We start from the raw sequence: 26,864 nt of genomic DNA on the forward strand, positions 1-26,864 counted from the left end.
AGTTTTTAACTAAGCACTAGCTTCAGCTTTCTTCAGTATATGGTACTGCGCAAGTGTCTCAGGCACATGTAAAAAAAATCCTGAAGACACTTGCAAAAATAATGAAGTTTCTAAATATCTAAAAATTACTATAAAAGAACAACAAGCAGCTTAAAAAAAAATGAAATTGGGACTGAACAGACACCTCCCTGATGGTATTGTGTGATAGATGAGAATCTGCTTGTACTTCTTAGCAATAAGGATTTTATTAATTTTGACCAGGTCACCAACTCCATTTGCAGAATTGCAGCCCCAAACCTGCAGGGAATGACCCCTGCACTTCACTGGTGGCTGCACACACTCAATGTAATGTTCTCCAGCTCTTCCATGGACAACCCACCTCCTGACTGAGCCTAAAATTTCAAATATTAACTCGGCAGTCCACAGCATTTGCTGCCATCATTTAACACCCTAGTATTTTGTGCAGAGGTGAGCCACTTGTCTGTTTCCACAGGAGGAATGGCCTTTTTGGCAGCAACTCTTCCTTGAAGACTGCTCCGGACTGTAGAGGGGTTCCAGTGGTTTCTGTGAGTTCAGAGCTGATAAACTTGCTGGACTTGTTCTGATTCATAAGGGATGCCAGTTTGATGTACTTCTCGCAGCTGTAATCCGTTTTCATGGCCGACCACTGCGTTTTTCATCCTGAACTTTGCTTTGTGCTTCTTCAGAAGAACATATACAACACATTTTGTAAATGTCTGCCACAAAATCTCTGCTTGGGAGAGACCTTGCTGATGCAGGATGACCTTGTGTCTTGTTGCTGTGATCACTCTTGCCATGGAGTAAGAATTGTTGATTTGAAGGTTACAATGTCAAATTGTATGCCCTCACCTTTTAGTCTGGTTGTCCTTCACCCAGTTTGATTGCTTCTCCACCCATTTGTTTCAGTTAATCAGTTTAGTTCATTCAGCTCATTATGTCATTGATCATTACCATCCTATTTGTTACCTTTGTCTAATCACGCACTGGCCTACAGTGTATACTCACAAAGTAATCAGGATTTTATTTGAAAAACGGTCTATTACTGAACATGTTACTTTCTTCAACAAAATACAAAAAAGCTCTAACATTTAATTTTTTGGAAAATAATGTTTAGACATCTAAAATTTGCTCTTTTCTGCTGACACACTAATAAAGACAAAAATAACACAAAATTTATTTTTTTAAAAAATCAAGGGTGCCCAAGACTTTTGCACAGTACTGTGTTGCAGATTAGTTTTTTTGTGGGAATAGGAATAACGTCATCCCAGAAAACCTACCTCTAATTTTATTTCCCCTACATGAGAGGAAATAAAATCTATTTACCTTGTTGATTCTACTTAATCAGTGTTAAGTAATTTGTTTGAATTGGTCCTCATTGCCTATGTGTTGTAATACAAGCATGATACAGAAACCTGTTCTTATAATTAAATTCTTTAGTCCCAGTATCACACAGGCAGGACAGATTAGAGGGCTTTTGTACCAAAGCCATATGGGGGGAGCTGTGAAACAGGAAAGGTATGACTACATTAATGGGGTTGTATTATAGACCACCCAATAGTCAGCGAGAATTGGAGGAGCAAATCTGCAGAGTCATAGCAGACAACTGCAGGAAACATAAAGTTGTGATAGTAGGGGATTTTAATTTTCCACGTATTGATTGGGACTCCCATACCGTTAAAGGTCTAGACAGGTTAGAATTTGTAAAATGTGTTCAGGAAAGCTTTCTAAATCAATATATAGAGGTACTGACTAGAGAGGATGCAATATTAGATCTCCTATTGGGAAACGACTTAGGACAGGTGACGGAAGTGTGCGTAGGGGAACACTTTGGTTCCAGTGATCATAACACCATTAGTTTCAACTTGATCATGGATAAAGATAGATCTGGTCCTCGGGTTGAGGTTCTAAACTGGAAAAAGGTGAATTTTGAAGAAATGAGGAAGGATCTAAAAAGCTTGGATTGGGACAGGTTGTTCTCTGGCAAGGATGTTGTTGGTAAGTCAGAGGCCTTCAAAGGAGAAATTTTGAGACTGCAGAGTTTGTATGTTCCTGTCAGGATTAAAGGCAAAGTGAACAAGGATAAGGAACCTTGGTTCTCTATGGATATTGGAACTCTGATAAAGAACAGAGAGATGTATAGGAAATGTATAGGAAAATGTATAGTTTCCTAACATGTATAGGAAACAGGGAGCAAATAAGGCACTTGAGGAGTATAAAAAGTGCAAAAAAAAACTTAAGAAAGAAATCCAGAGGGCTAAAAGAAGACATGAGGTAGCTTTGGCAGTCAAGTGAATGATAATCCAAAGAGATTCTATAGGTATATTAAGAGCAAAAGGATAGTAAGGGATAAAGTTGGTCCTCTTGAAGATCAGAGTGGTTGGCTATGTATGGAACCAAAAGAAATTGGGGAGATCTTAAATGGGTTTTTTGTGTCTGTATTTACTAAGGAAACTGGCAATGGAGTCAATGGAAATAAGGCAAACAGGTAGTGAGGTCATGGAACCTATACAGATCGAAGAGGAAGAGGTGCTTGCTGTCTTGAGGCAAATCAGAGTAGATAAATCCCCAAGACCTGACAGGGTATTCCCTTGGACCTTGAAGGAGACTAGTGTTGGAATTGCAGGGGCCCTGGCAGATATTTTTTAAATGTCAGAATCTATAGGTGAGGTGCCGGAGGATTGGGGGATAACTCATGTAGCTCCGTTGTTTAAAAAAGGCTCTGAAAGTAATCCAGGAAATTATAGACCAGTATGTTTGACGTCAGTAGTAGGCAAATTATTGGAAGGAGTACCAAGAGATAGGATTTACAAGTACTTAGATGGACAGGAACTTGATAGGGAGAGTCAACTTGGCTTTGGGCGTGGTAGGTCATACTTAACAAATCTATTAGAGTTTTTCGAGGAGGTTACAAGGAAAGTGGATGAAGGGAAGGCAGTGGATGTTGTCTACATGGACTTCAGTAAGGTCTTTGACAAGGTCCAGCATGGGAGGTTAGTTAGGAAGATTCAGTCACTAGGTATACACAGTGTGGTAGTAAATTGGATTAGACATTGGCTCAATGGGAGAAGACAGAGAGTGGTAGTGGAGGATTGCTTCTTTGAGTGGAGGCCTGTGACTAGTGGTGTGCCACAGGGATCAGTGCTGGGTCCATTGTTATTTGTCATCTATATCAATGATCTGGATGATAATATGGTAAATTGGATCAGCAAATTTGCTGAAGATACAAAGATTGGAGGTGTAGTGGACAATGAGGAAGGTTTTCAAAGCTTGCAGAGGGATCTGGACCAGCTGGAAAAATGGGCTGAAAAACGGCAGATGGAGTTTAATACAGACAAGTATGAGGTATTGCACTTTGGAAGGAAAAACCAAGGTAGAACATACAAGGTAAATGGTAGGGCACTGAGGAGTGAAGTAGAACAGAGGGATCTGGGAATACAGATACAAAATTCCCTAAAAGTAGCGTCACAGGTAGATAGGGTAGTAAAGAGAGCTTTTGGTACATTGGCCTTTATAAATCAAAGTATTGAGTATAAGAGTTGGAAAGTTATGGTGAGGTTGTATAAGGTATTGGTGAGACCGAATTTTGAGTATTGTGTGCAGTTTTGGTCACTGAATTACAGGAAAGATATTAATCAGGTTGAAAGAGTGCAGAGAAGGTTTACAAGGATGTTGCCGGGACTTGAGAAATTGAGTTACAGAGAAAGGTTGACTTTATTCCCTGGAGCGTAGAAGAATGAGGGGAGACTTAGAGGTGTATAAAATTGTGATAGGTATAGATAGAGTGAATGCAAACAGGCTTTTTCCACTGAGGTTAGGGGAGAAACAAAAAAACCAGAGGACATGGGTTAAGGGTGAAGGGGGGAAAGTTTCAAGGGAACATTGGGGGGGGGGGGGGCTCCTTCACACAGAGAGTGGTGGGAGTGTGGAATGAGCTGCCAGATGAAGTGGTAAATGTGGGCTCACTTTTAACATTTAAGAAAAACTTGGACAGGTACCTGGATGAGAGGTGTATGGAGGGATATGGGCCGGGTGCAGGTCAGTGGTACTAGGCAGAAAAATGGTTCGGCACAGTCAAGAAGGTCCAAAAGGCCTGTTTTTGTGCTGTAATGTTCTATGGTTCTATAAGCTGTGTCACAATTTGGAGCCAACTTGTGTGTGGTGCTCAGAATTGAAAGCAAAATCTAATTGTCTAACCATAAGCTTATATAAGATGTAAATTGCAATAAAGCGTTAGCTATTTTAGTGTATTCAATAATCTTATTATTTGTGTGGCAGTTAGTTCCTTAGTTCAAGTGAGCTTTTGTCCATAGCTTTACAGCCATCAATTCAGAACTACAGAAGGGAAGTGATGGTTGCTTATTGTTAAAACTTCCAAAGTTCTAAAAGAAAGCTTCTCTGACATTTCCAAAACAGTGCCTCATTGTAATGCTGCCACAAAGAAAACAAATTTTGCAACACATGCTGGTGATACTAAACCTGATTCTGATTCTGGGGCTTCAACCTAATATATTAGTTCTGAATTCTTTAGATGCTCAGGATCACAGATAAACAGAACTGGTTACAAGACAGATTGTTAATGTCCAAAAATTTAGCAACAGACTAGCTCAAGTTAACTAAAACAAAAAATTAAACATTGATGGAAAGAATAACCCTGACAGCCATATTCTTGGTTATTATCAGTGATCCAGACTCATTTTTCTTGCAGAGCTGACAAAAAACTTTGGACAGCAGCCTCCAGCAACAACAACTGCAGTTCTCTGGAAGCAGGATAGAAAAGAAATTCACCGGCAAAGAAATATTATACATCCTGAAAACATAAAATATTTACAGGAGATTCTTTTTTCACCTGATCGAATCCCTTCTGTAAGCTGTATGGCTGTGAAGGTATGAACTAGAGCACTCTTGATCTTGCCCCACTGGTATCAAGTGTGTTCAATTTAGTATCTGATATCAGACAAAGTAACCATTTTTGCAGATGTTTACATCTGTTATACAAGCCCATAGTTAGACTTACTTTTGCTTTCAATTCTGAGCACAACACATGTTGGCTTCAAATTGTTTACCATCTAGATGTGTAAACATTTAAGCAATCACTAACTTATACATTGATGACCTTGTTTTCCATCAAGTTACCTGTGAGCCACATCTGTTCCATGAGCTGCTGCTGTTGTAATGACAGGAGACTGTGCTCGTGTTGCAGACACTGTTGCCACCACTGCTGAAGGGATTGCTGCAGAAGTGGTTGAAGGTGGCCGAGACTGCCAAAAGAAATGCACAGATTTCCATCTTAATATTTAAAGATGAGAGTAATGACTGCATAAGCTGCATCTAAGGTTGAAGATAGTACTGAAGGCCATTCACACCATCACCCTTGAAATTTGGCACAGATCATGCAGAATTACATACCAGAGAACCCAAGTGTGATTGCCTTGAAGAAAATACAAAGTGACATTTGGAAATCGGCAATAATTGTACTACAGATATCTATCATTAAGTTTACAGTGCACTTAACGTTCCTATGGTGGATAGTTTCAAGTGGTCATGAGGTGGAAAAAGATATAGATATAGGGCTGTAGAAAGTCATGCAAGATTTCAGGCTTACCATTCAACAAAGGGAGAGTCACAGAAAGAGACTTGATAAATCCCAGTGGTGAAGTATTTTTACACAAAGTGATAAAACTTTATGCAATATTGTGCACATATAACCATTACTAAGATTTGTAGGACAGCCTACTGACATGTATGAATGAAGACTGCTGGGCGTGCATGGTAAATACTGATATGTAATGTATTATTAATGTCACTCATGGCTTTCTAACACAATTCATAAACGGTAGACTGCAGGACCAGATTAGCTAGAGGATGAAAACCTGATTCAGTGTCAGTTAGAAAACGAATTGCTACCTGGTTACTGCTGAAAGTATGTCACTCATTCCTTTAGAGTGGTCAGGGATACTCAACTGTAAGTCTCTGAATACTCATCTCTGTAGGCACAATGACCCACTGATTGTCTGAAGCACAAACACATACTACCTCCACCAGTTTCCACTCCAAATAAACCTTCAAGAAGTAATTTCTATTGCTATTTGAGAGCTTTCACTGTGCTAGGAATCAAAGGTAAAGTCATGATATGCACATAACTTTGATCCTTAACCCAGCTTATTACACCTAGGACCTGTAATTAAAACCTACTCTGAACAAAGCACCTGAAACACATCACCCATCTTTAAAAACCAAAGAACTACAAATTATTTTAAGTGCAAAATGCATTCCATCATGGGTTGATAAAGATTAATTTAGAGTTACCTGTATAGGTAAGTGCAGAGAATGTTGCACAGCAGCCTGAGGATTGCCTGCTGTTGGTAATGGTGCTGGAGCAGGACGCAGGACTGTAGTTACTTTGGAACTTGATATTGCTGCTGCTACTGCTGCACCTATGGAGGACATCAGTTTACTTAAAAGAAATATATTATTTCAAATCTCAAAAGCATTGGAAAGCAGTGGTTCAGTATTTTAACCACAAAAATGGAGGACTAATTAATGAATACAGATGTATATCTGCCTCTGAATAATACAATAGAATCTCCATCCATATGTCCTTTTCCACTGCAACTGACTGGAGGTCCAGCTCATCGGACCGCTGCTTAAGTAGACATTTTAAGATCTGACATCTCCAAATTGCAGAGCTCCCTCAAAATATTGACAATATTTGTGCACTAAAGAATGATACGAGATTTCCATCTAGTCAGCGAACACGACACAGCAGCAATAAAACAGGCAATGAAGATTAAACAAGATTTACAGAAATAATAAAGATTACTTCAGCTGTCTGTTGCATACAAACCTCTACGTGGACCTGAACGAGTTACGAGAATTCTCATTTTTACTAATTTATGGGAAGAATTAAATTACTTATATAAACTGTGCTTACAAAACAAAAATGAACGGAGGATGGAAAGTGATAACTGTGTTTCAAAACACATCCATGTTATCTTTTACATATGGAAAATGCCATTAAAAATTATGTTACCTCTAGGCACATGAGACGAAAACATATGAGGCTGTGCAGTAGATGGTCCAATGTGGAGGGAAGCGGGAACAGAGTTTCGAATAATAGACATTTGCACATTGGGACCCATCAGATGAGGGATGTTGGGATGTCCCTACAAAGAAGATCATCAAAATGAAGTCACAATACTGATACCACAATTGCAAGATTAAATGGTCTTCTTAACCGAGTGCATGAATGTAGTGTTTTAAGCTTTGAACAAAATTAAGACAATTGTGTACTTACCTGCTGCCCACTGATAGTAGCCACAGGAATAGCAGAGGCCTGTGGAACACTGGTGTCCATGCTAACAGTTACATGTCCTGAAACTTTAGGAGGAACAGTCAAGTGTCCCAAGCCAGATGATGGAGCAGGAGCAATCGGCCTACTTGGCAAGGGTGACTTCAGTGTGGTCTGGAAAAGCAAAATTTCAGTCTGACTTCAGAGAAAAACATAAAAGGACAACAGTAAAGCTCGGAGAAGTTGCTTAAACTTCAGCTTATTTGGAGCTTTTATTTGCCCCTCCTCCAAATACGCACATGTGGAAGAGAGACAGATAGGTGCAGTCACTCAGAACACCTGGCAAATTAATCTCAGGATTCATTAAAAATAATTCTGTAGCACTTCAACTATCTATGGCATCATTGTGGTAAAGTAACAGAGTTTGATACTGGCAGGTTATCATAGCATTCTCACTTCAGCAGGATCAGCAGCTTTCCTCACAGACACGGTTAATATTAATCATTTTAAAACACACACAATTGAACACATGGACAGACATTGAAGTATAGAATGGAGGAAGAAAGCACCCAGTTCCTTGTGTGGGCCTTCAGGCAGGATAAATGAAACTGGTATCCCATTCATCATTTATCACATCTACTGGAGTCAAGTCTGTCTTTCTGGTGCTCAAAGGTAGCAGATTTGGCTACAATGCCTGAAGTAATTTGTAAGATGAAAGGTTGCTAGATGAAACATATGTAATGAGAAGTTAACACCGACCCGCCAGACAAGAAAACATAAATGAGTAGATAAAGCAACAAAATGTCATTATAGTTGATGAAGGTTTTATAGCCAATAAGATGAATAGACCACATTCAAGATGCTCCTTGGATTAGAGGACTGTAGAGAGACAGTGTGGCCCGCACTTGTCTCCTCAGAACGGACACTAAGAAGTGACCTGATGGAGATACAGACAATGCCCGAGTTAGCATGGATTCTCTTCAAAGTTCAAAGTATATTTATTATCAAAGTATGTGTATATAATTCAACTTTGAGATTCAGCTCCTTGCAGGCAACCACAAAAGAAGGAAACCTCAAAAGAACCCATTAAAAAAATGAAGTCCATCAAACAGAGAGAGAGAGAGAAAAACAAATTGTGCAAACAATAAAAATAGCATCAGAACTGATGGAAGATACAAAGCCTGGCATCACTGCAGCTCAAACAGACCACAGCCTCAGTTCAGTGTGGAGCTGAGTAAACATTGCAAGACCACAGACGTGAAGTCAGGCATTACAGCAGCTGAAGCAGGCTACGGCCTCAGTTCAGCGTGGAACTGAGAAAACACCACGGAGCAGTAAGCAAAACCAGGCCTCATCTCGCCTCCAGTCCCAACACCCTGACCTTTTCAGTCTGGGCCAGCACTAAATCATCCAAATATCAGGTTGTTTCTTGCTCTCAGACTGCTCTGGGGTCTGAACCCCACCGCCGCAATTCACCCCATACCCGAACTTTCCAATTTGGCCCAGCGTTTAAATTCATCAGACGTCGGCACTTTCCTTACACTCAGGAATACCACAACCCACTTGCCTCAACCATGCCTTCCCTGCGCCTCACATCCATCTTCCCTGACCACTTCTCACCTGCGATATCCCTTGCCTCTCCATTGCTAGTGTTGATTGTTTTTAATGAAGCATTATTAATATGACATTTAGCAGTTTTCTTTGTTTTGATGTGATAAGTAGTCATTGGACATCAGCAGTGCCATCTTAAACTAGATGTTTATTCTTGGGAACTGTTGGTAAGCCAATTTCTCCTAGAGGCAGAGGCATCTGTTTTCTGTAGTAACCCATATCATATCTACCAATTTGCATGGGCAGATTTCCTTCAGTGAAATCATTTGTCACTGGGTTGGGAGAGTAGCAGCAGGATATGATATTCTATCAAAGGAGGTGATATAATCAGAACATTTAAACAGGAAGAGGAAGAGGGAGAGAGGGAGAGAGGGAGAGAGGGAGAGAGGGAGAGAGGGAGAGAGGGAGAGAGGGAGAGAGGGAGAGAGGGAGAGAGGGAGAGAGGGAGAGAGGGAGAGAGGGAGAGAGGGAGAGAGGGAGAGAGGGAGAGAGGGAGAGAGGGAGAGAGGGAGAGAGGGAGAGAGGGAGAGAGGGAGAGAGAGAGAGAGATATTCCCCAGATATACCCCACAAAGGTTGGCCTGAATGCTAAACAGCTAAAAATGAACAAATCTACCAACTAAAGGAAACAAACACATGGGTGTCCTTAAATCAAACACATATATGCACAGAATTTCAAACCAAAAGACAGAAAAATGGTTTTGAAGAGGATACTGGAATAAGTTACCAACTGCAAAAACAATAGCCAACATGTCACATATCCCCTTTCCATACCATCTTGTATTTCAAGTATCAAAAAAAAAACATGATCAAGCACAAATCAAATTGCAAATTAACTGTTGGCAGCAACTCACATAAATTTAGACACCTCACACAACGTGGAATAATAAATGACACAAAGTTTTCATAAGATATACGGCAACCAGTCCAATGTCTTAGAAAGGGTTTCATTTACTACTACAAACCACTAGAACCACTAAGGCTTACATAATCATGTTGAGTTCGGAGAACCTGGACAGCCTTAGTTGAGAACTAAAAGTGAGCTACTGATCAGAACTCAATGATCCGTTTCAATATTCAAGTCTGCAGTTTATGTTGCCAAGTACTTTACATGTCTTCAACATGAAGTTGACAGAGGTATCTATAACTCATTTCAAGTCACCAAATTTAACCAGGATAGTTCCCTCATAAATCTCGCAACGTATTTAGTTGGGCACCTGAAAAATTACTTTAATGGTGTCTAAGCAATATTCTTTTCTGACTGCTAATTAAAACAGAAACTTCCCATATGGATCATTGCCTTGAAAGGAGAGCATTACAAACAGATTCCACACTACTGAATGTGCTAAAAGCAACATCTGAGAAGATGAGTCATTCTGAAATAACTGAATTCTAACAGGTCAAAGCAACAGTGAATTACCTTCACCAAGAATAATAAGCCCAGCCTAGTATTTCTGACATCACAGAATTGGGAAACAACCACATTCAGTACACCAACTTTTATTACAAACTCCAACAAGATGCATTACTGAGCTTGGACGTACAGGCAGTACTTGGAACTGACATATCACCGGTGCATAGACTTTAGATGTGCAGCGATATGAGCAGACCACTCAGCTCAAGTCTGCTATGTCATCTAATTAAATCATGGATGATGCATACATCGCAACATTTTATACATTTGTCCCACTTCCTTTGATATTCTTACTTCCTGCAGTCTATTGGTCCTAGTCATGTGAACTCCTGTATCAACTAATTTGTAAGAAAATGTATGTTTTCACTAAGCTTAAGACAACAAATACCTACTGATTTATAAATAGGACTACATTAATTTTAGTTACAGCCTCTTCCTCTTGATGGTTTTGCCTAAAGAAAGTTTCTACCATAATGAATCTCTTCATTATTTTGAAGACTTTGATTAGATTGTCTCTTAATGAGTCAACCCAAGTTTATGCAACTTAACCAGAATAGTTAAATCACAAGGATAAAACAGTTGCAGAATGCAGGGATTACATCCCTAGATGGAAAATTACCAACACCATGTGGGACATTCACTAATGTGTTTAATGGAACACTGGCTATAAACAACCTCAAATTCCACCTCAGGTGCACATTTTACGTCCCTAGACGTTGTTTGCTGAATCTTAATTTAAAACTTAATGGGCTCTGCTTATAATATTTAAAAACAGAAGAGCACATACCTTCATCAGACCTTCTGGGAAGGACAGTTGTGTGGCCTGTGCTAGGTGAGTGGGAGGAGCGCCCATAGTTACAGGCACGCCAGGCTGCTGCATGTGATGCTGGGCTGTCGCTAATGACTGTGTGTGAGTCTGCACTTGTGGGTAAGGCCGAACGACCACAGTCTCCTGCTTGTCATCACGGAATGGCAGTGAAGATATCGGATTAGAGTGTTCACGTGGTACATGCTCCATCTCCTCACTGGTAGCTGGGGAGAAACAGTAATCAATGTACACAGTAAAGCTTTAACACGCCATTTTGAATAGGTAACTAGCTACACTCCTGAAAGCCTGCTCAGCACCCTTCTTGACTTTAACCTCCCCTCAGCCTCAATACACTAGCCCACCTCCATCTTTCTCTACAGCATTCTCCAGCCCTATGTTTTCCTGAGCTCTTCCAATTCTTGTGACCTAATATTAAATAAAAATGAACGTGCACTAAAATGAACAGTGTCCTGTCAGCTTGTTAGGATAACTCACAACTCATGTTAAAGCAATTGTATCTATACAAGTCACTTTGAGATGCTCTAACATGCAGAGGTACCATCATAACAGTGCAAACCAAGCCAAGCACAGTAAAACAAACTTAATTTTTAAAAATTATTTATTAATCTTCACAGAAGCTGAATCTGAGGAAAATGAAGATATTCAACATATACCTGTGATGGTATTGCCTGATGTCACCGTACCACTAGTGCTCTGCATGCTGGTGATGGTAGACTGGCTAACTCCCAAGCCTGACGAAGATACACCAGGTCGTGGAAACTGTGGGGTGCTCATTGGATCCTAGAATAAATCAACAACAAAGTCAATTATACAGCAAGAATAGCAGAGAGGAGAAAAGAAATTGAAGAGCAAAAAAGCAGGTGAATGAAAATCTGTGAGACCTCCACGGACCAAGCAGCTTAATGTGCCGGTTACTGCTGCCATTTCTACTTCTACTCACTCTAACACACACATCTTCTTTCTTCAACCCACCTCCCATCCCCCTTCACTCCGACTGAAAATTAACAGGCATCTATCTCTCTTCCAGTTCTGATGAAGGGCGGCAGGCACACAACCACAGATGCTGACTGATTTGCTGAATTTTTCTGGAACTTTTTGCTGTTATTTCAGATTTCTTTATACATTATTTTCACCATTGAATGAACGGGCATCCAAATTTTTTGTTATTGTAGGCAGCACATTACATTCCAGAGTGTCGAAGACAACATCATATAACACAGGAACCACAGCCCATTGCTTCTGGACAAGCTCTTTGAAAGAGCTCTCCAATTTATCGCTTTCCCTGCTTTTCTCGCTGCCCTGTAACACTCTACTTTTTTTTAAAACTGTATTTATTCTTTTATAAAGTTATTTTTGGAACTGTTTCCATCATACTTCATGTAGTATACTCCAAGTGATAACTCTCTCATTCCCCTCTTGGCCTGTCTCCACTTAGCATTATTGTTTCATGGTTACTTATCCCCAAACAAGATAGTTTCTCCCCAACAGATCCAGCATCTTTATAAAATTGCTCCATAATTTGCTCTGCACTAATAAAAATGTCACTTCTGTCACCACATAACTGAGGTCCCTTTCGGTAGAAAAGACTTTTTAAAGAAAAAAGCCTGAAAGAGGAAGTCACACTAAACTTCAAATCACCAGCTCAATTTCCACTGAAGTGCTCTGTTGAATTCAGAGTATCATATTTCTGGAAGGATAGCAATGACTTGGAAGAAAAGTTTCAGCTAGCTGAAGAGCTTCAAGACACTAGGTAAATGCCAAATATGAGAAACTTGATTCTTCAATACTAGATGGCAAGTTTATTATAAAAGGAAGCATACTGATCAGCCAGCTACTTGGATATCATGGTGGATCCATTTTCCTGCCTTCTCATATCCACTGTTTTTAACACAAGCAACCTGGGCTCAATTCCTGCCACAGCCTGTGAGAAGTCTGTACGTTCTTCGGGGTGCTCTGGTTTCCTCCCACAGCCCAAGGAAGTACTGGTTGGTAGGTTAATTGACCATTGTCAATTGTCCTGCGATTAGGCTAGGGTTCAATCAGGGGATTACTGAGCAGCGTGGCTCGAAGGGCCAGATGGGCCTATTCCGTGCTGTATCTCAATAAATAAATGAAACCATCTGAAAAAGTACCATAGACAAATAAATGACCTCCTACTCATAACTCCAAATAATTTAATTCTAGTAAATCGCCACATCACACACTCATCAGCCTTCCAAAACAGAATCCCTAAAGCTGGGCACAATGCCTAGCCTGTGCCTATTTAAATGCTATTTAAAATGCTATTCACAATGCCTATTTAAAAGTTTACAAATCTTCAGCCTCATCACGAAGTCAAAGCATTGAAACACGGATACAAACGATACAACTTCTTGGAGGGGCAAGGAAGGAATTGTGGGCTACCATGAGTAAAGTGATGATCTACAGCCTGTAAATGGAACCCCTCCCCAGCTTTCCTTCAAATGAAATATTTCTTGAAAAAAATTGGGAAACATGACAAGACTAATAGCAGGGGGAGAAAAGCAGAATGTGTCATATTATTCAGAAGGCACAAGGGTGGATACGAGTCTAGCTGAAAGGTATGGATGAGATGGGACTGAAGTACATCTTGTATATCATTTCCCATGTGTTCCACGCGATGTTAACATGGATATGAGAAATTCTGCAGACGCTGGAAATCCAAAACAACACACACAAATGCTAGAGGAACTCATCAGGCCAAGCAGCATCTATGGAAAAGAGTAAACAGTCAATGTTTTGGCCTGAGACCCTTCTTCAGGAGACATGGTCTGTCCACACTGTACAGTTCTATGATTCTAAACTTTTGTGGCACATAGTCACTAATAACCCAAATAAAGAATTCAGGAGAAACAACTTCATCCAGGGTTTGATTAGACTGAAGCACCAACCACCTCATAGTTGAGGCATATATACAGATGTATTTACAGATAGGGTCATGAGAGAAAAACACATTGAAGAACATCTTGGGGTTAAATGAAAAGGAATAAAAGGAGATTTGCCATCATAAACAACAGATAACGCCTCTGTGGCAATTTTTAAACAAACTCTCTCTCTCTCACAACACACACACACTCACTTCCAAGCCTTGCAGTGTTAATTTCTCTCTGACAGTGCTTCTGATGACATTTGTCCTTTACTTTTTCATGACTCACAGGTTTTCCTATCAGTTTTCAGGGCCTCATAAGCAGTGTCATGGTTTGACATTTTTCACTCGTATCTCATCTCACCACTTTACTCGCTCCATTCAAGATTGTGTGGCTAAATACAGCTCAAATGCCACCTTATAAATTTGCAGATAACGCTACGGTTATTGTTATTATCTTCGATGACAACGAAGCAGTATACAACATCGGCAAGACCATGGAATTGATTGGAGCTTCAGGAAGGGGAAGTCAGGAGAACACACACTAATCCTAATTTCTGATTGGGTCCCAAACAGCATCTATCAAACACTGTCCGGGGGGGGGGGGGACCCTCTCAAATCTGGTGTTTACCTGTACTCCACGGCAAGAGTTCACGATCTAATGCTGCTCCCTGAACTCCAAACATGTTACTGGGCATCAATAGTATCTCCCTACCTCCCTCACTAATACTGCTCAGAAACTAATCTCTCCCAACTGACTCAATAGGAAGGCCATACATCCGATGCGTCTACCCCCACCCCACCCCTCGAGCGGCTCGGGATCCCGAGCGTCTCCCCCGTCTGCCCCTCACACGACCCAGGGCCCCGAGCGTCACCCCCGTCTGGCCCTCACACGACTCAGGGCCTCAGGTGTTTCCCCACTCCTTTCCACTGGCTTCCTACCGTGCCCTCACCTCTTGGCCTGCACTCGGCGGCCGTTGGGATTACTAGGGAGCCACCAACACTCGCACTTTTTCCCCCGCTGCGGGTAATCGCTTCCCGAGGTTTCTCTGGCCATCAACGACGTTCCAAGCAACTCCTTCTCTGATTGGTCGAGTTGTGGAATCCTTTCTTCTGCTATTGGGTTACAATCTGACCTAGCGCAGCGATTCAACATGCAACGCAGATGCCGATTGGCCATCGAGCTCTCGCTCCGCTCTGCCAGCTTCTATTGGTCACCAGGAAGAAACGATGAACCCTGTACCCTTGTTGCCTTGACAACAGATGACAGATCCGTGCCCCCCGCGCGGTTCTCTGGGAGCCGTAGTCTTTTACGTTTCCGGAGTGTGTTGGCGGGCAGCAGCCGGGGTCAGAGGTCAGGGCGTAAGGATTCGTCGATGCTGGGACGCCGCCATGGCCTTTGTAAGGAACAGCGAGGCAGAAAATGCCTGTTATACCAGTGCTCTCATGGAGGGCTGACGTCGCGAACTTTTCCCCGACGCCTTCTGTTGTTAAAGGTTATGGTAGAACCCGATTTAATGTGTGACTCAGAAGGCGGGTATTAGGCCTCTCAAGTTGACTTGCAAGACTCCCAATAATTTTCGGCCCATTTCGCCTAGCGGAATCTTTATTTATTAACCACACCCTCATAATTTTAACTAACCACGATTTTCTTGCTTCAATTTTATCAAAAATTCTTACATAGTGTATGCAAGCCCTAGAAACCAATGGAGAACAGACACTTCGGGATATGCTTCTCTGATAGCGGTGACGCAGGTAGATAAGGCAGTGGTGAAGACTTTTGGATTATTTGCCTTCATTGGACGGGGCAGTGAGTATAGAAGCTAGAGCATCATGTTATAATTGTTCAAGACGTTGGTTAGGCCACATTTGGAACATCGTGGTCGCCTGAATATAGGATGGGTGTCATAAAATTGGAAAAGGTTTAGAAATGATTAACAAGGATGTTAGTGGGCCCGAAGGGCTTGAGCTACAAGAGAAGGCTTGACAGCCTGGACTCCTTTCCCAGGAGTGAAGGAGGTGAGCTTGAAGACGTTTTTAAATATTGCAGGTAGAAATTTTGCCATGATAGGAGAGTTTGAAATTGGGTTGAAGATGAGAGGAGAAAGATTTAAAAGTGATGTGTGGAGCAAGTTTTTCCACACAAAGTATTGAGTATATGGAGCAAACTGTTGAGAAGATCAAAAAAAGCAAGTACAATGTGAGAATGTTTAAAAGTTGTTTGGGTATGTTCATGGATAGGACACTTCTAGAGGAATTGGAGCCAAGTGTATGTAAATAGTGTCAACTGAGGTCAGCGTGGATAAGCTGGGACAAAAAGCCTGTTTCTATAAGTTATGACTTTAATCCATGCTTATCCAATCTTTCAAATGTTATTTAGCTGTACTGATAACATCTTCATAAATCTCCTATACACACTCTTAACTGCACTTACCTGTGATGTACTGACTAGAACAGTATATTATACACAAGCTTGTGGTCTGATTGATAAACATATAGTAGGCACTTTATTAGGTACACCTGTACATCTGCTCATTAATGCAAATATCAAATCAGCCAATCATTTGGCAGCAACTCAATGCATAAAAGCATGTAGGCATGGATCAAGCAATTCAGTTTGGCTTGGCTCAGAAGGGATGAAGTCAGCTTGGAGGGGTGGCAGTTGGTGGTGCTGGCTGTGAATAGAGTGGGGCTGTTGGGGAATAGCATAGATTCAGATGGGGGGGGGGAAGGGACTACAAATGGAGGGTCCAGGTGAGTGTGGATTAGCAGGAGGAGGTTGGAATGAAGTTGAATCTAGATCTCGGAAATTGAAAAAGAAACATAGTATTGGATTGATTTCAAGTGATGGAGAGGAAGGGTGAGACTACTTGGCAAAAAAGATAGTGTCTATGTTGCTTGATGAAAATAGAAGTATTAAGGGTGTTATAATGGGTGCTCCTGTGGAGATGTTGATAGAAGAGGTTAAATCTCATTAATTGTGAGGCAAGGTTAAGGAGGTAAAGATATTGTAAGTAATCAGAAATGGGGAAAGGATGGATAGTTTATATTGGTATGTTTTGATGAAGTGTAATTCCCTAATAAAGTTAGTTTGGGGTATGCTAGTTGCACAAACTTACATTCCACCCCAACTTAGATGTTACAAATGTTGGAGGGTTGGGCATGTAGTGGCAGTATGTTGTGGGAACTTAAGATGTAGTAAGTGTGGGGAACATAAATGTGGAAATTGTGAAGATGTAAAGTTTAAATGATGTAATTATGGAGGAGAATGTAGAGTAACTTACTGAGGATGTGAATTGCTTAAGAAGGCAGCTGCAGTTCAACTGGTTGAAGTACAGTTAGGTGTGACTTGTGCAGAAGCCTTGCGAAATTTAAACCAAATGTTGATAAAAGTATTACATCAGAGAGCAGAATGTGAAGTCAGTGCCTATATGTCAGGATCACAGCTGTCTGATTAAAGATGCTGTACTAGTGGATAAAGTGATGTTTGTAACAGATGGTGAATTGTATCATGTAGTTGTACTGAGAAAATTAAAACTATTGTGAAAGCTGCTGAAAAGTGTCTTGTATGTGGGAAGCTATAAGTGAAGCTCTGGGTGGGGTGTCTGCTTCAGTGTGCTTGTAAAGATACGTAATGGGATCAGGAATATTGCAGAGGAATGCAAGAAACTGATGGTCAAGTTTATTTCTGAATTGTCAAATCATATGTATTCAGGAAATGTGGTTGTTATCACAACTAAGTTTTTCTTTGCCGGATTATATTGTAATTGGGTGTGATAAATAAGTTGGTAGAGGGGTGTTATTGCAAGTTTTATAAGGAAAGGTGTAAGATGCAGAGATGTGAATAAAGTGTGCACTTGTAGAAATACTTGATTCAACAGGTAGGGGAATTAAAGTGGTGTATTCTTACAATCCTCGTGGAAAGTATGTGTAGCTCTAGTTCACTAAGGGTTGTATGGAGTGGGAATTTTAACACATTGTTTACTGTAGGGGTTGTTTGCAGAATGATGATAATGGCTTGATTACAGAAAAATTTTAGAAATTTCCCATCTTGCGTGTCTTAATGATGGTACAAGATTTAATGTTCATAATAGTTCTAAAACTTTAGATTTAACATTAGTTTTGGACATTCTGGCTGGAGTGAGTGAGTGGGATGTCATGGGAGATGCAACATTGGGGAGTGATCATTTTGCTATATTTATAAGCTTGGGTTTGGATTTATACAAGGGACAGGAGGTCACTTTTAGGAGGTGGATTTTTGGTAAAACAATTTGTGAGAAGTTTAAGGTTTTATGTGATGAACGTCTGGGCTGAATGTTGACAATGATGTGGATTTGTGCAATGAAAGGTTATGTCTGATTCACCAGACTGTGTTAGAAATTATTCCTATTAAAAAGGGCATTAATAAGAGAAAGACTGTACCATGGTGGACTGAGGAGTGTGTAAAGGCAACTGGGGAGAGAAATGAGGAATTTTGGAAAGCTAAAAGTATCACTCTCTGAGTGACCTTTTTCACTATAAAATGACCTAGGGCATGGTGAGGAAGGTTGCAAAGAAGGTTTACTGGAGGTCTAATTGTGGTAGTATTGGAAGGGATGGTAAACTTGGAGATGCTTGGGGACTGATTAAGAAAATTGGGGAATTCATAAGGTTAATAACATTCCAGTATTGATTGAAGGTAATATTTTAGTAACAATCGTAGAGAAGGTTGAGATACTGGCTCAGTATTTGTTACAATTCATAATCAAGGTAATTTAAGTGAAGAGGATAAGTGTAGGGGTAAGATTTAAGTGCATACCCTGATGTGTTAGAATCCAGCTGTAGCAATGAAAATATTAGCAATATAGAGTTTTCTTTGTGAATTTAAGAAAGCTATTAATAGGACAGGTCAGATGGCTCTGGAAAAGGATGAAATGTTATTGTATGTTTAAACATGTGGCTGACAACACTCATGAAATAATAAAACTTTTGAATCCTATTTGGAATTTAGGCCATTTTCCTCATGCAAAATGGCCATAGTAATGCCTATTCTAAAATCTGGAAAGCCTCTGTCGGATCCTTCTAGTTATAGACCATTTGTGTTAGCTTATGGAATGTAAGGCAATAGTTAGTGGTTGTATTGTATTTTGGGAAAAGAGGCGATAGTGTTTTATCAGAGTGGATGTCGGAAGGGTTGAATGATATTGGATTCAGTTTTATGTTTGGAAGGTGATATAGGAACGCACAGGCAGATAAGTTGTAATAGCAAGTTTTGGATAATTATATGGATAATATAAACTAACCATTTATATTTGTTTAATTAGATTTGTTCTTGATTGTGGCTATGTGGTTTATAGGTCAGTTTCATCTTCAACTTTAAAACGTTTGCATATGATACAAGCATAGGCTTTAAGATTGTGTTGTGGAATAAGGTTGTCCGGTTTCAGCTTTTCTGGTTAAAATGCGACAATTCCACTTACAATTTCAGAGGCTGAAGTTGATGTTAATGTACTGGATTAAGTTGCGAAGTGAGGAATGATCATCTTGTTAAAGATGTGTTGGAGGACTGTTGGGAACATCACAAGAGTTTGCAGCTTTGGGTAGCTGCATTCTTATCATGCTGGAGATATGGGTTTGTTAAATTAACAAGTCCTATTTTGGTTTTCTCTGTAACCCCACAGCAGAATTGGTTGCTGTCATTTTAGGCTTGCAGTGGGTGGAGGAAATTTGTAGCTGTTAAGTTGTAACAAGTCATTCTAGCAGTAGGTAAGATTTACTCTTGAAATCTGATCAATCATTATTTGGTATGCAATGTATTGGTTTATATGTTTTTATGGTCCCTACACATAGTAGTGTTGAGGGGAATAAGTGGGTTGATTGTTTTGCTGAGAAAGCTGTTAAAAGTTCAACAGTGAATAAAGATCTTCCACTTAGCAAGTCGTAATCAAAGGGATTGGTATGGTTAAAAACTGGGGGATTATGGGCATAAAGGGAGACTCCTTTACAGAAAAGATAAAACTGTTGTGTTGATGGGAGATAGGGGTAAAACAAGAAGGGAAGAAATTATTTTGACTTAGAATTGGGCATACTATGCTTAATTATTCTTGTTAGAAAACATTATTCTGGGTTGTGTAGATTTTGTTGTCATTATGAACGGTTGGACATAATACTATTGCAGTTTGAAGCATATAAGGTTGAAAGTGCAAGCCTCATTAGAATATTTGGGGTTAATAGTTTTCATTTAAAAATTAAGTTATGGGAGTGACTTTAATTTCATTCACAGTATTGTAAGCAATGAAAGGCCATCTATGGGATTTTTGGTCATTAGCTTTCATTTGAAAGAAGTAGCAATGTTTTCTTTTCCCCCATACTTCACCACCCTCCTTCCCATTGATGACGGTAATGCACCCTTACCAGTTGCCATAAAAAGCCGTAAGGGGAATAAGCGGTTTGGTTCTTGTTTGAACCAAACATCAGACTTGGAAAGAAATGTGATTCAAGTTGCGTTGGTGACTTGATTGTTGGTGCCAGATGGAGTCATCTAAATATCTCTGATCTTCTGGGGTTTTCACACATAGCAGTCCCTGGAGTTCACAGAGAATGGTGCGCAAAACAATAAACATTCAATGAGCACCAGTTCTGTGGGTGAAAACTCCCTGTCAGTGAGAGGTCAGAGGAGAACGGCTGACGGTAAATCAAATAGCCACACATTACAACAGCGATGTGCTGAAGAGCATCTCTGAAAGGACAAACTATCAAACTTTGAAGTGGATGCAGAAGATCACGAACATGCAGTTCAGTCACCATTTTATTACGTGCAGGAGGTAACACAATCTCATGGCTCTTGGTTGATTGTTTTGAAAAATAAAAGAAAGCAACCCATTACTTTTTCAAACACCACATTGACTAGTCCTGTTATGATTCAGGATCAGTAGATGTATATTTCAAATTTCTTCTCCACACCACTACTTCAGCAAATGCTCATCATTGAGAAACAGGGTTAACATTTCAGGTCAAAGACCTATCAAAACTGGTGAAGAATCTTTGATATCTTTCTCATTCCACAGATGCTGCTTGATCTGCAGAATTTTCTAACATTTTCTGTTTTTATTCCAGGTTTTTGTGTGAAGTTCCACTCAATATCTTCGCAATTATTGTGTGTTTCTTTGCCACGCCTTCCCCAAATACCTCTGTCCGATGAAAGATTATTTATCTGAAACATAAACTCCATTTCCTGATGTTTGCTACTTAACCTGTTGAGTATTTCATCTTTTATCTATGTTGATTTCTAGCAACCTACATTTTTTACAGCATCATCCTATCCAATTTTTAATACATTCATATTTAATAACATTGGCATTGACAATAATGTTCATTAAAAGTCTTTCCTATATACTCTACTCACAAACTGAGATGATCTCTTTTAGTTCCAATAGGCTCTACTGTTATGTTTGCTTTTCACTTGGTTATAAAATTATTTTTTATTCTGCTGACCTGTATTTTTCATAATTCCATCTGCCCCAATCCACCTCTTCCTCACTTTCCTAATTTCCATATTCTATTCTACACAACTTGTCTTCCGGGGCTTGGGTTTAGTAATTTTCTTTTTCCCTTTATTGGAACATACTTTGAACTCAAGTACCTCCTATTGCTTTGAAACACATTTACCTTTGAAGTTGCACTTCTGCTAAATCACTCCATTCTGTTTAAATCAGACATTTACTAATTTAGAAAATATACTATTTTGTTCTTAACCTTTTCTATAATTCTATCAAATTTAACTGAATTCCAGTCAATCACAAAAATGCCCTCCCACTGATATTCCTTGTGAATCAGTCAATTTCATTTCCCAAGCCTACATCCAGAGTTGCACCTTTCTTTTTGGGCTTGCAATATACTGGTTAAAAATATCTGAATGCAATATAGGAACTCTATGCTCTGTGTATCATAGTTACTGTTAATATGAATTAAACCTCACATTGTTGCTTTGGTGCTTTTGCACTCATCAGAAATCAATGAGAAAGTTCTCTCCTATCTTTCTCAATTTGACACTAGAGAGAATTCCCAACAGTTTTTAATTCAGCTATATTTCTGTTTCCTTTTTTAATTGGCCTCACTAAAATCATCCGGTCCTGTTCCCTGCTTCTGTCTTCACCACTGTTCTCCTCATCTGCTTCATTCACTGTACTTGTGTTTACATATGTACTATTTGGCACTGTCAGATTTCTTCATTATCTATTTTCTAAACTTTTATCTGTCTTTCAAACTTTCATTAGGTTTCTGCTTTCCTTCCCAGTTAAATTATGTTGTATTCAGCTTCACGTTGCCGGCTGCTAGCCCTCCCCAATGTATTGGCAAAGCTACCTGTGAATTATTGGTCCTGTTCCTGTTGCAGGGAATATGGCATGTAGCGGTTCCACCCTCTCCAGAACTGGTCAGTGCCTGAGGAAATTATAGCCCTTGTGCACCATCTCTCTACCCGTACATTCATCTGCACTATCCTCGTGTGTCTGTGCCAATATGGACCAATTTCTAGCTGTTCACCCTCCTTCAAATCTTCTACAATTGCTCAAAGACTTCCTTGACTTAAACCAAGGACATACCATCTTGGAAGCAGATTTGCACCAAAATTACGGAATCCCCTATAACTATATCTCTCCTCCCTCTCTATATTTCAAATCCAAGTCTTAGCTCTAGTTTTTGCAGTGGATCTTTCTCCCCATCAGCACCCAGAACAGAATACTGTACTGAATAAAGAGCATGATGATGTTCTCAAGCTGCTCCTTCAGTATTGTCATGCAGTAATCCAGTCCCTCTTTGCCTGCACTCCCCTGAGCTGCAGTGTAATCACCTGAAAATCACCACCCGTAAACTCAGGCACATGACATCACCTATTGCTAAAGCTCATCCAATTGATGATACTGCTCTAAGCATCAATACAAAACCTCAATGACATTCAAATTACTGGTCTTCACTTTTTTATTGCTCTAAATCTAGAGGCATATTTAAAAAGAGAGAGAGGAAGTTTTATAGATATTATTTGGAATGTGTTGCCAGGAATATGGGAGGCAAATATGATAGAGGCATCTAAAAGGCTGTTAGATAGACGCTACTTCTATAGATGTGTAGTGCAGTGTATTGACGGAGTGTGTCATGGAAACACCATTGCCATTGAGTAGAAAATCCCACAAAAGGTAGTGGATTCAGCCAAGTACATCATGGGTGAAGCCCTGTCTCCCACTGAGCACATCTACATGAAATGCTGTCATAGGAAAGCAGCATCCAACATCAGAGATCCCACCACCCAGGCCACGCTCTTTTCTCACTGCTGCAATCAGATTGAAGGTACAACAACTTCAGGACTCGCACCACCAGGTTCAAGAACAGTTACTACCCCTCCACCATCAGGCTGTTTAATGAAAGTTGCCACTCAGTTGCCCATCCATTGAAATGTTCCTACAACCAATGATAACACTTTAACGACTCTGTCTCATTATCTCATGCTCTTGTTATTTATTGCTGTTTGTTTATGGTTGCATTTGCAGTTTGTTGTCTTCCGCACTCTGATCTTTCATTGATCTTGTTATAATTGCTCTTCTATAGATTTACTGAGTATGCCCACAGGAAAATGAATCTTGAGTTGTATATGGTGACAGATGTACTGAGATAGTAAAGTTTACTTTGATTAGGCAGAGAATGAGGGATTAGGTGGCATTAGTTCAGTATAACATTGTGGGCTGAAGGACCTGTTCTTGTGCTCTACTATTTTATGTTCCATGTTTTTATAAAATGTTGCAGAGATTATTTTTAAAATCATGTTGTTTGAGTGGAGCTGTCTCTATAGCTTTTGCAACATTATCTCCTGTTTCTATGACCTGAATCAGGAGATTCACATTCAGGTTTGTTTATTTATTACATATATATCAAAATATATGGTGAAATGCATAACAGCCAATACACCTAAGAATGTGCGGGGTGGGCACAGCTCATATATGACATCACACTTCTGGTGTCAACATAGCTTGCCCACAATGTCAAGCAAACAATAAGTAATCCTTCTCACTCACTGGTATTGAGGCTCCCTCATGCCTCAAAATACAGTTTGGACTCCTCTCCTCTCTATGGTGCAAGTCCAGCTCAAGTGCCCTTCACATTTTTGCTTGGTGTCTTCTAACTCACTTCAGAGGAAGGCTTTTCCGCACTTTGTCAAAGGCTTGGAGGACTGGCTCAGAAGGAAAGTGGGTGATAAGTATTTAAGACCTTAAGGCATTGGAGCAGTATTGGGCCATTTGGCCTATAGAGTCTGCTCTGCCATTCCATCATGACAGTTTTATCATCCCTCAATCCCATTCTCCTGCCAACCTCTGCTTTAAATATGCAGAATGACCAGCCTCCACGGCCACCTGTGGCAATGAATTCCATGGACTCGCTGCCTTCTGGCTAAAGGAATTCCTCATCTCTGTTCTAAAGTGACATCCTTCATTCTGAGGCTCTGCCCTCTGGACCTAGACTCCCCCACTAAAGGAAACATCCTCTGATATAAATCTTTCAATACTCAGTAGGTTTCAATGAGGTCTCTTCCTCCTCACCCCTCCACCCCCATACTATACAACTCCAGTGGGTTCGGCCCCAGAGCCATCAAATGCTCCTCTTATGTTAACTCTTTCATTCCTGGGATAATTCTTGTGAACTTCCTTTGCTCAAAATACTCCGAGCGATCCGACCAATGCCTTAAAGCATTCCATCCTTGCTTTTATATTCTAGTCCTCTTGAAATTAATGCTAACATTGCATTCCTTAACATGGAATCAAACTGCAAGTGAACTTTTGGAGTGGGGGTTCCCAGCCCTTTTTATGCCATGGACCAATACCATTAAGCAAGGAGTCAATGGACGACAGGTTGGACTCCTTTGCAGCTCTGATTTCTGAATTTGCTCCCCTTTTAGAAACAGCCCATTCCTGCATGGCCATACACTTCCCTACACTATATTCCTTATGCCACTTCTTTGCCCATTCTCCATCTGGTCGAGATGACTTGCTTACCTTCAAACTATTCAACTTCCTGAACACATTCTTCTTAGATAGTTTATTGATCTCAAAGGAAATTGCAGTGTCACAGCAGCATTACAAGAGCACAGGTATACAAATATTAAAAGTGAAGTAAGAAAGAACTTTTTTAAAAAAGTTACCTCAGTCTAACTGGAGGGTGTCATCACTTCCCCAGCTATAGGTTGACTCATAGAGCCTAATGGCTAAGGGTAAGAATGACCTCATATAGCACTCTTTGGAGTACTGCAGTTGTCTTGGTCTATTGCTAAAAGTAATCACAACTTCACTCATTTCTGACTTCTGACCCCTGTCACGTACCCCATGACAAGAACCAGCAGAAATGGAAAACACCTTGGAGTCTGGTATTACTGTAAACTAATAGTGTTTATTAGTGAACTAAGCAATACAGTAATATAAAATGCAAATATATGAAACAGGTTAGCAATAAAATATACAGAAGTGTGGAAATAGGAACCAAAACCAGGCTCTTTCAGAGCTAGGGGTAAATGGATACAGTCTTATGATATAATGCAGTTCAGGTCGAGGTAGTTGTTTGAGTATCGTTGGAGAGAGAGAGAGAGGTGATGCCGTTGCCATCAGTCTTCTTGTTGTGATCACCGACTATGACCATACCACGTATGACCATTCTTCAATGGTGGACCTGTCACCCAGGCGAGGATGGACACACAAACAGTTCCCACCAGTCGCTCCCTCACTCCCCCTCCCCCCCCCCCCACAGGTCAATAGGGTCAACTCTGGACCCCATCTCAAACTTGGTTTGCCCATCACACCCCTGATTCTCTTGAATTTCTGACATACAGCTACTGCCTTCCACTGTAAAGACTGGTGTAAAACAGAAATGATAACACTAAGGAACTTGAAGCTGCTGATCACCTCCACCTCTGGTTTCCTCCTCTTGAACTCAATAATTAGCTCCTTGGTCTTTTGACATTGAGTGAGAGGTTGTTATTGCACCACAGCCAGATTTTTAAAATCCCTCCAATATGCTGATTTGTCTCCACCTTTGATTTAGCCAGTGACAGTGGTGTCATCAGCAATATTGAATATGGCATTCAAGCTGTGCTTAGCATCACAGCCCCCTGCTATATTCACTTTATACTTATGACTAAGCACACAGCCATGTGGTGCCCCTGTGCTGATGGTGATTGTGGAGATGTGCCAAAATGAATTGACTGGGGTCCGCAAGTGAGAAAATGGAGCATCTAGTTGCACAAGGAAGCACTGAGGCTTGAATCTTAAAGCTTATAGATTAGTTTTGAGGGGTTGATGGTATTGAATGCGAAACTGTAGTCAATGAGGAGCACCCCAATATTCCAGGCTGAGTGAATAGCCAGTGAAATGACATCTGGTGTGAATCTGTTGTGCTGTTAGACAAATTGAAGCAGATCCAAGTCGCCCCTCAGGCAGGCATTGATATATTTCATCATCAACCCGTGAAAAACTGGATGACAGTCATTGAGCCAGGTTACCACATTCTTAATTTAAATGGGTGGATACCTCAGACTGCTGAAGCGAGAGATTAAAGAGATCAGTGAACACTTCAGCCAGTTGATCAGCACAGGTCCTTAGTACTCGGCCAGGTATCCTGTTCGGGCTGGATGGCTTTCCGTGGGTTCACCTTTTTGAAAGATACTCCGATGTCAGCCTCAGACTAAAATCGCAGAATCATGATGAGTTTGTGAAGGCACCTCCGTATAAGCATAAAAGGCACTGAGCTTATCTGAAGAGAAACCTTGTTGTCACCTCTGTCACAACACACACAAAATGCTG

At 40.4% G+C, this 26,864-nt stretch overlaps 1 protein-coding gene across 2 annotated transcripts in view; it reads right to left on the reverse strand.

The window, feature by feature from the left end:
- Positions 1–15,145, reverse strand: part of LOC132381412 (histone deacetylase complex subunit SAP130-like) — a 58,878-nt gene extending 43,733 nt beyond the window's left edge. For both annotated transcript variants that reach the window (XM_059950814.1, XM_059950807.1), the window contains exons 1-7: positions 15,000–15,145; positions 11,816–11,942; positions 11,121–11,365; positions 7,316–7,483; positions 7,052–7,184; positions 6,328–6,455; positions 5,155–5,279 (exon numbers count right to left, since the gene is read on the reverse strand). In XM_059950814.1, coding sequence (XP_059806797.1) covers positions 5,155–5,279; positions 6,328–6,455; positions 7,052–7,184; positions 7,316–7,483; positions 11,121–11,365; positions 11,816–11,936 — 920 coding nt within the window. In that variant the 5' untranslated portion in view covers positions 11,937–11,942; positions 15,000–15,145. The remainder of the gene's footprint in view (positions 1–5,154; positions 5,280–6,327; positions 6,456–7,051; positions 7,185–7,315; positions 7,484–11,120; positions 11,366–11,815; positions 11,943–14,999) is intronic.
- Between the last annotated feature and the right edge of the window lie 11,719 nt (positions 15,146–26,864).

Source organism: Hypanus sabinus, chromosome 2, assembly GCF_030144855.1.
Source record: "Hypanus sabinus isolate sHypSab1 chromosome 2, sHypSab1.hap1, whole genome shotgun sequence".
In the NCBI taxonomy this organism is placed as follows: Eukaryota; Metazoa; Chordata; class Chondrichthyes; order Myliobatiformes; family Dasyatidae; genus Hypanus; species Hypanus sabinus.